This window comes from Sinocyclocheilus anshuiensis, unplaced genomic scaffold (assembly GCF_001515605.1).
Source record: "Sinocyclocheilus anshuiensis isolate Anshui unplaced genomic scaffold, SAMN03320099.WGS_v1.1 scaffold294, whole genome shotgun sequence".
NCBI lineage: Eukaryota > Metazoa > Chordata > Actinopteri > Cypriniformes > Cyprinidae > Sinocyclocheilus > Sinocyclocheilus anshuiensis.
In genome coordinates this window covers 261399-270625 of record NW_015544130.1, presented here as the reverse complement: position 1 = coordinate 270625, position 9227 = coordinate 261399, and the positions used below count along the sequence as shown (strand labels likewise).

At 38.3% G+C, this 9227-nt stretch overlaps 1 protein-coding gene across 1 annotated transcript in view; it reads left to right on the top strand.

Annotated features, from left to right (window-relative positions):
• The window catches only part of erc2 (ELKS/RAB6-interacting/CAST family member 2), a 70438-nt gene continuing 61211 nt past the window's right edge, over positions 1–9227 (top strand). Inside the window, exons 1-2 of the mRNA XM_016494586.1 lie at positions 1–42; positions 4336–5059. Coding sequence (XP_016350072.1) covers positions 4406–5059 — 654 coding nt within the window. The 5' untranslated portion in view covers positions 1–42; positions 4336–4405. The remainder of the gene's footprint in view (positions 43–4335; positions 5060–9227) is intronic.

Below are 9227 nucleotides of genomic sequence, written 5' to 3'. Positions count from 1 at the left end.
GGGGGACCCGCACAGTGATGGAGCGGCGACAACGCTGAAAAGGTAACGAAACGTGATCTAACGACACACTGGCATCCATTCACCTCAGTTAGGTGGGGTTTATATTAAAGGAGCGAAATTTAGGTCGGATTCATCGATTTGAGCTAATTATATTATTTTTGAATGATGGAAAATGAGCTTAAATCCGCTGTAGTATGAACGAGATGAAGCGTCGCTCGATGCTGTTTCAGTAGCATTTGCTTTAGGATCAATGCATACTCTGGTTCTGGTTCAATATATGAACACGCGTTCATATTAGTGTTAATTTATCTTCATAAACGGTTGATAATTTCTGCATGAACGTTTCTGTGTGTGCGGTCTAAATGAGAATAATTCGTTGTTAATGTTAGAAATGACATTTCTTAAGCTTAATAATATTGAATACACCTATCTTTTTTTATCTCAACTTAGGTGCATTACATTTTCACATGTATATTGCATTTGGTGTTTTTTTTTTTTGTTTTTTTTAATGATTGCTTCTCAATTAGGAAAAACATGGGCATGTATGACCTGTCAGCCTCTAGGAGTGATTTTTGGGGGATGATTGACATTGGTGAAAGCCAATCAGAAAACAGATGTTATCGGCACAGCCAGTGGCTGAAGGATGAGGGAGGGCTTTAACATGGGCTTCTGTCGGATCTTCAGAAGATCAAAGAATTTATTGGCGTTTAAACAGTGTTTCTGGCAGCCCTTGATTACAAGGGACATTATGTGATATTTTATCACAATGTGACCGGCAGACATCTGGAAGCAATGGATTTGTATGATGTGAACTATCAACCTTGCTTCAAAATCATTTTATTTGATATTTTATTAAGATATAACTGAGAAGAGAAACATCACCTTGGTTTATACTTGGAAATTTGGGGGAATTAAAAAATTGGTCTGGAAATGTCATGGGAATTTCTGTAGTGAATATACATTTTTATAGATATGCACAGATCTAAAATATTAATTGACTATTTTTGTGTTTGCACTCTTTAAAAATGTTTTTAAAATAGCCTTATCCAGTATTTAGCAATGACTAGATAAGGATTAATTTGTTAAAAGTTGCGGGAACTGAACGTTTTAAGGTTCATTGAATGAAATTGAGAAACAGTACTTTCAACATTTGTTTTTTCTTTTATTAAATACTGAATGCCAATAAGTGATCTGCTTCGAATTGTGGTGATAGACTTCTGACAAATAAGAGTTTTTACCAGGGTGAGGTCTGTGAAAAATATCCTTGTACAAATGATTAACTTGAGCTGAATCGAATTCTGGGTTTAAACCATGCACTGCATGGCTTGGTTAACTCGCATTCCATGCAACAGATGAATCGCTTGGCCAGTTTCTCTTTTAACAAGTCGTGTTATTGAAGTCTGGGTAATTTGCCCTTTGTGGCTCTATGCACACACTGTTTTCAGCATCAGAGTGGGTGGCAGAGAGAGAGTCAGTGTTTCGCGATATGCACCCTGCCACCTTGATCAAACCATTTATGCTGGAGAGCAGCTGGCTTCTATATATTACTGACCAAAAAAAAAGCTCATTCCGTCATTAATTTCTCATTCAGAAGTTTCTCTGCTGACATTAATTAGCTCAGTCTCTGTTAGTTAGTTCAGTTGAGACCAAAAGCAGCATTGCTTGTTTAATTTATGCTGTTGGCAGATACTTTCATCCAAAATGACTTACAGTGCATTCAAAGTGTACGTCTTATCATGTGTTCCCTGGAAAGCAAACCCATGACCTTGGTGTTGGAACAGGAAATGAAGCCTCAGAAAGTGTAGTTAAATTAGTGGTGTTTCATGAGGAATCATGCCTCATCGCTCATGCCAAGGTTTAGAGGTTTGAACTAACTTCTGGGCATAACTCATCCTTTAGCATTTGTGCTACAGATGTGAGTAATACCTCAAATTGAGCAGCTTATATACGGAGAGGTGTTATTTTACACTGGAATTGACTTAGCCTAGATCAACTCTGTAAAAATGTTTATAATTTTTACAGAGAAAAAAGAAAAACGGTAAAAAATTCTACAGTTGAAACCTGTTTATCGATTTAACTCTAAAGTATCTTATAAGGTTGCATCAGATTAGTGTTTTACAGTAAAACACTGTCAGTTATATGTTTTTTTACAAGTAAAAAAAACATTAAAAACTGATTATATATGATTTACAGTAGTGTTGTCAAAAGTACTGACCGCAATACTTTTCGGTATTGAAATTTAAAAAAATGTCCATTTATACGGAGAGGTGTTATTTTACACTGGAATTGACTTAGCCTAGATCAACTCTGTAAAAATGTTTATAATTTTTACAGAGAAAAAAGAAAAACGGTAAAAAATTCTACAGTTGAAACCTGTTTATCGATTTAACTCTAAAGTATCTTATAAGGTTGCATCAGATTAGTGTTTTACAGTAAAACACTGTCAGTTATATGTTTTTTTACAAGTAAAAAAAACATTAAAAACGGATTATATATGATTTACAGTAGTGTTGTCAAAAGTACTGACCGCAATACTTTTCGGTATTGAAATTTTAAAAAATGTCCATTTCTCACTAGCGTTTGAGCACTGTTGAGCAGATTCTTAAACAGCGCTGATTGGTCATTGTGTTCACGCGCTCAACAGATATGACTGTGATTGTCTACAATGATCATCGCTTCATGCTCTTCACCAAATGCGCACAAAGAAACACACGGGAGCGTTTTAAGCCGCGTCTGTCAGCGGATCTGTCTATGTGCAGATATATTAGGGATCCGCTGAAGGTGATGGATCCGCTGATAGACATGGCTTTCAAACGCTCCGGTGTGTTTTGTGTGCGCGTTTGGTGAAGAGCATGAAGCAGATGAAGCACAGTCATATCTGTTGAGCGCGTGAACACAATAACCAATGGTATCACGGTCGATACTTTTTACAACACTAATTTACAGTAAAAAAAACAACAACAGTAAAACGACATTCCCACATATGATTATATTACATAAAGTATAAATAATTTTGTCACTTCTCCATTTTGTTATTAATAATGTACATTAGGATGTTTTGTGACACATTTGGTGTTATTTAGTTAATGTTTATTGTATTATTTTAGTGTTACGTGTTACCCTGATGGTGTTTTGTCTTTGTATGACCCTACAAACCATCTTTTGGTCATGTGTTATTGACTAGCCACTTGCTAAGAACTCTGATTCAATATGTGGCTTTCTATTTTACCACCGGTATTATCATAGTGGTTATAAGTACATTTTAAGGTAAAAGCAGATTTTGGAAGTTCAAGGAACTTGGTGATTAACAATCCCATAATACCGGAAACATTGCCACTATTTTTTTTACCATGAATTTCTGGCTGCCATTTTTACTGTATATTTAACAGCAGAGTTTTTTTGACTCGTAACAGTAAGCAACCATCCAGAAAACAGTGGGTTTTGCACTGGCAAGCACCAGAAAATGTAAAAATCTTGGCATTCGGGTGCAGCCCTTTCCCTTTTTTTTTCCCTGTTTGTACAGTATGGCATGCTATATATATGGTCTCCGTCCGGAAAGATGAAGGCCGAATGTGTACTCTGCACGGATGACCAGGCCATCTGCAAGACCGGCTTCATTTAATGTCAGCATAAAACAGTGGGTTTTGCACTGGCAAGCACCAGAAAATGTAAAAATCTTGGCATTCGGGTGCAGCCCTTTCCCTTTTTTTTTCCCTGTTTGTCCAGTATGGCATGCTATATATATGGTCTCCGTCCGGAAAGATGAAGGCCGAATGTGTACTCTGGCACGGAAGTGCACAGATGACCAGGCCATCTGCAAGACCGGCTTCATTTAATGTCAGCATAATTGTACATTTCTCACTCTCTCTCGCTCCCTCACATGCCCATGAATGCCCACACATCCTCACTTTTCATACAAGTGAAAACAGGTGCACTGTCCTCCATCATCTCAGTCACTGTTGCCATAGCAACCCCCTCCACAGCATCAGCGTCATCCCTGCGAGCAGCAAGTGGTCCCCACCTCTGAGGAAAAACTGTGGGGCACTTTTCATTTTGACTCATCTTTCTGAAGAATAGACACCGGCATTATCTTGAACCCACCTCAGGCAGAAATTTGAAGGAAGTTACGTTGTCTCTGAAATGAAAAAGAATACAATGTCTCATTATGTCTCGCAACGGAACTTAATACGTCTTTGCATTTTGATTAGCTAGCTCTAGGCTGTTGTAAATGAAAGCGAAGAATTGTTCCAGACGATACACAAAGCCACTTTGTTGCAGCCATTTTGAAGTGTTTGACTGCATTTTGAAGTGTGTGACTTCTCTTCTCTTCTCTAGGATGCAATAAACACCCTTGTCGATCCGTGAAGGGGCTTTTCTTACAGACTGTGTTACAGAACCTCGGGAGATGTATGGCAGTGCACGCGCCGTCAGCCACATCGAGGGCAGCCCTGCTCGCTCTCCACGGCTGCCCCGCTCTCCTCGGTCGGGCCACCGTCGAGCCAACAGTGGCAGTTCGGGCAGCAAGACCTTATCCATGGAGAACATCCAGTCCCTCAATGCTGCCTACGCAACATCTGGCCCAATGTACTTGAGCGACCATGAAGGTGTCGGATCCACGGCTACTTACCCTAAAGGCACCCTGACGCTCGGTCGGGCCACGAGTCGAGCGATGTACGGCGGTCGGGTTACGGCCATGGGCAGCACCCCTAATATCGCAATGGTGGGACTCCCGCACGCCGACCTGCTGTCTTATGGAGATCTGGGCTCACTGTCTATGCTCCACCACCAGGGGACGCCGTCGGCCCTGCTGCGACAGGCGGTTAGGGGCAGTGGAGGTGAACTTTTGGAGCTCCAAGCACAGATGCGGGACATGCAGAGGGAAAATGAGCTACTACGGAGGGAGCTGGACCTGAAGGACAGCAAGCTGGGCTCTTCCACTAATAGCATCAAGAGCTTCTGGAGCCCCGAGCTGAAGAAAGAACGCGTGATGAGGAAAGAGGAGGCAGCTCGCACGTCAATTCTCAAAGAACAGATGCGAGTGACCCACGAGGAGAATCAGGTTAGGATGGTTACCTTACCTTACATGCAGAATGATAAGGAGCTATGCCTGAGTAAAAATAAGGGTTCTTTAGAGATTATTTGCAGTAATTCTTCCAATTAAGGCCCGTTTTCTTGGCTTTTTGAGATGCTGTATGGTTCTTTGGAGAATAAGTTCTTGATGTTACATTATATGTTCTTCAGGGGCCTCATTTATAAAATACTGCGTAGAAAGAATCCTAAATTTGATTTTACGATCATTTCTCAAAGTGCGTACGTGTGATTCATAGAACGAACGTATGCACAGAAAATGTGCGTACACCGCTCTTTTAGATGTGAAATCTATAAATTGCAATGATCTTGAAATTGTGAGCAGCTGAACAGTTTCAGATCTCCGCCTTGTAAACGATGTCTAATTAATGTCATTGACTTATAAAAGAGCACCTGACAATGTCCAAATCTTTTACAAGCAGCAAGAATGGCTTATATTACCAAAACTCGGGCAAACAAAAGTGTGTACGTCTGCTCAGACCCTGACGTGGCGCTAAGCACTTTTCCACGTCAAAGACCGTTTTTATAAATATGAACGTTGGTGTGGATTTTTGCGTACGCACACTCTATGATCAAATCTGTGCGTACGCACATTTTATAAATGAGGCCCCAGATCACTATATTTGTCCTAGATATCAGCCATTCACAGAGGAAAAGCCCTCCTGGGCTTTTTTTTTTTGTAGCACCAGTACACTGATAACCTTCTAAAGAACTATAGAAATTAAAAATGTTCTCTAATAATATCAGATTGTTCTGTAAGACCCTTTGTGGAACCTTTATTTTTATTAAGAGTGAATTTTGCTAAGATGTATAAATAATACATTATGGCATTTATAGATAATTTATTGTCTACTACTCATGGCTTTTGATAAGCTTATGATGTACACTACTGTTCAAAACTGTATCACTGTTTCCAGAAAAATATTAAGCAGCTGTTTTCAAAATTGATAATAAAAAGAAATGTTTCTTTAGCACCAAATCAGCATATTAGAATGTTTTCTGAAAATTTGGCTTTTTTATCACAGAAATAAATTACATTTTAAAATATGTTAAAATAGAAAACTATTTTAAATTAAAAATTTCTGTATTTTTGATCAAGTATTGGTGAGCTTGAAAGACTTATTTAAATGACATAAAAAATTGAGCTGACCCCAGACTTTTGAACAGTAGCGTATGTTATTACATTATTACATTTAATTTTTTTTAAAGATATAGTTCACCCAAAAATGAAAATTCTGTCATTAATTACTCACCCTCATGTCGTTCCAAACCCATAAGACCTTCGTTCATGCACATGCATTTTTGTTTTCTTTGCACACAAAAAGTATTCTTGTAGCTTCATAACATTACGGTTGAACCACTGATGTCACATGGACTACTTCAATGATGTCCTTTCTACCTTTCTGGGCCTTGAACGTGTCAGTTGTGTTGCTGTCTATGGAGGGTCAGAAAGCTCTCGGATTTCATCAAAAAATCTTAATTTGTGTAATGAAGGTCTTACAGGTTTGGAATGACATGAGGGTGAGTAATTTATGACAGATTTAAATTTTTGGGTGAACTATACCTTTAACCCAAAAAATGAAAACTGTCATTGCTTGCTCACCCTCATGTTAGTCAAATCCATAGGATTTTTCTTTCGTCCGTGGAACATAAAAGTTAATGACAAAATATTTGAAAATGTGAATTCTTACAAATTAAGAGTAGCATGAACATTGGTCAAAATTACTCTCAAAATTATTCAAAATTATTCATGTCACACAGAAAGCCATACAGGTTTGAAACGATGAGATGGTGAATAAATGATGACAGAATGTTCATTTTGGGTTAACTTTCTCTTCAAGACTAGTTTATTAGCTGGCGATCAGTAAAAGTTGCCTACTTGTGGTATACGCCTTGTCTATGAATTCTTGTGTTGCCAAGGTTGCTCTTCCTGCCTCTAGTTTTGGTGTCATCTGTGGGCTGTGTTCCTTTCTTCTCCTCTGTTCTGTGTCTCACTCAACTGTGTAATCACGCTCTCACTCTTTTTTTTTTTTTTCACCCACTCTCATGCTCTTTAAGTCTCTTCACAGCTGATTTCTTCTTTGTGTTGTCCTTCTTTTATGTGGCACTTCTGGAAAGAGCTCTTATAATCATTAATATTTCATCATTTAATCGGATGTGGCTTTCTGTCAATGGACACGCCAAAGCCACAGATACTAAAACACATTTTAGACAGTTCTGGCTGAAAATATAACTCATTCAAAGCCATTGCAGAATAGCATATATTTGCATACGTGTGACCGCACATGACATGAATTCTATATTTAAGCTGTCGAGTTGCTATAGAGTGCAATAGTGCCTGCCCACTTTTTCTTGTCTTGGTTCTTTAGATATTCTTTCCGTACATTATTCCCAAAGGGATTTTAAAACAGTCTTCATTACAAAAGTCACAAGCATGAACCAAGCCAACCAGCTACAAGGTTAATTAACAAATTTTAATTTGCAGTTCATTTGAAAATGGAACAAAAAGACAAAGAGTTTGTACTTACCGGCCTTAAATGAGGGAAAGAATTCAGTTCCAAGCATTGCGAATAGCATAATCGAATTAAAAATAATGGATAAATATAAAACTATTTCTTTAAAGAAATAAAGACCTCTCATACTTTGATTAAATACCTACAAAAATGTGTGATGGTTCAAGATCACTCTCATGCATTCAACAGCTGTGGACCGGAGATATTTGTTTTCTCACAGTCTCACCTCGTCCTGTCTATCTGTGTTTTTGAGAGTAGGGCAGTGGCCTAGTTAAATCACACTCCGTCAGCATGCTGCACGAGGCCTGGAGACGAAGAAATGTCAAGGACAAATGCTTGTCTGAGAGACTTTGTTTTCCTTCATCTGCCTCCTTGTCTTCTCTAACACTGTCTCTTTTTCTCTGTCTCTGTCATCCCGCTCTCTTTTTGGCTCCTTTCCTGTCACACAAGCACTCTGTGCTTCTTCCTCTCTCTTCCTCGTCCTATGTCCTCTCCATCCATCTTGTTCTCTGTTACTCTATCCACCCATCCTCTAAGGCACCATATGGCATTTTCACCATACGGATCTTGTATATCGTAAAGACCATATCAAGAGTCTTGCATTTGGCTTAATTGTATTTCACATTGGAATTTAGTGACATTTTATTACTAAGCGCTCATGGCAAATTCACAGTTGAGTTTAGGTTTCAATGCATATTTAAATTAAATCATTGCCATTCATTTCAATACAAACAGTTCTATGAAGGTAATTTAATGCCTAAATGATTTGCATACGCGGGGTAAGACTTGTGTAAGTGTACATAAGACTATAAGCGTAAATTAAATCTTCATGCGCAAGAGAAGCTTTTTAAAGATGTAAATCGCGTTTCAAGCGTAAGAAAAAATGATTTGCAGCATTTATATGTATATCTCTGTCATATGGAAGTGATTCAGTAAAGATCAGAAGCTCCAGAGCAGCTGTGGTGTGTTTGGTACTGGATGGTTACACGCTAACTTCAGCTTGTACTTCATTTCTATGAAGGTAGAAAGACGTCAATAAGATCTAAATACGCAGGGTAAGAGTTGTGGAAGTGTACATAAGACTGTAAGCGTAAATTAAAATTGCACGCGCAACAGAAGCTAGGTGTAAATCGCGTTTCAAGCGTAAGAAACAACTATTTGCAGCAGTTTACTCATACTCGTAAGTGTAATTTATGTATTGTGAAACTGCAGCTTCATGCTAATGCAAAATAAATATGATCTGCATTCTTCCATTTTTCCGCACTTACACTTTTGGCACGTTGTTTTCGCTAAAATAAAACAACAAATCAAAAGCACTGCAAGCCTGTGAACAGTGATTTGCAAGCGAAAACACAGGCTATATATGATATATTAGTTTATTGTAATATTGTAATTTTGATTAAACTTAAAGATGGCCTAGTATCTGCACTAGTTTAATATATGTATAATTTCACTACTGATCAGGGACGATTCCATTTTTTTTAAACTAAAATTTGGTTCAATAATAATTGAACTAACAGTAATAGTATATATATAAGTGACATGACGTGACGTGAAGTATGGTGACCCATACTCAGAATTAGTGCTCTGCATTTATCCCATCCAAAGTGCACACACACAGCAGTG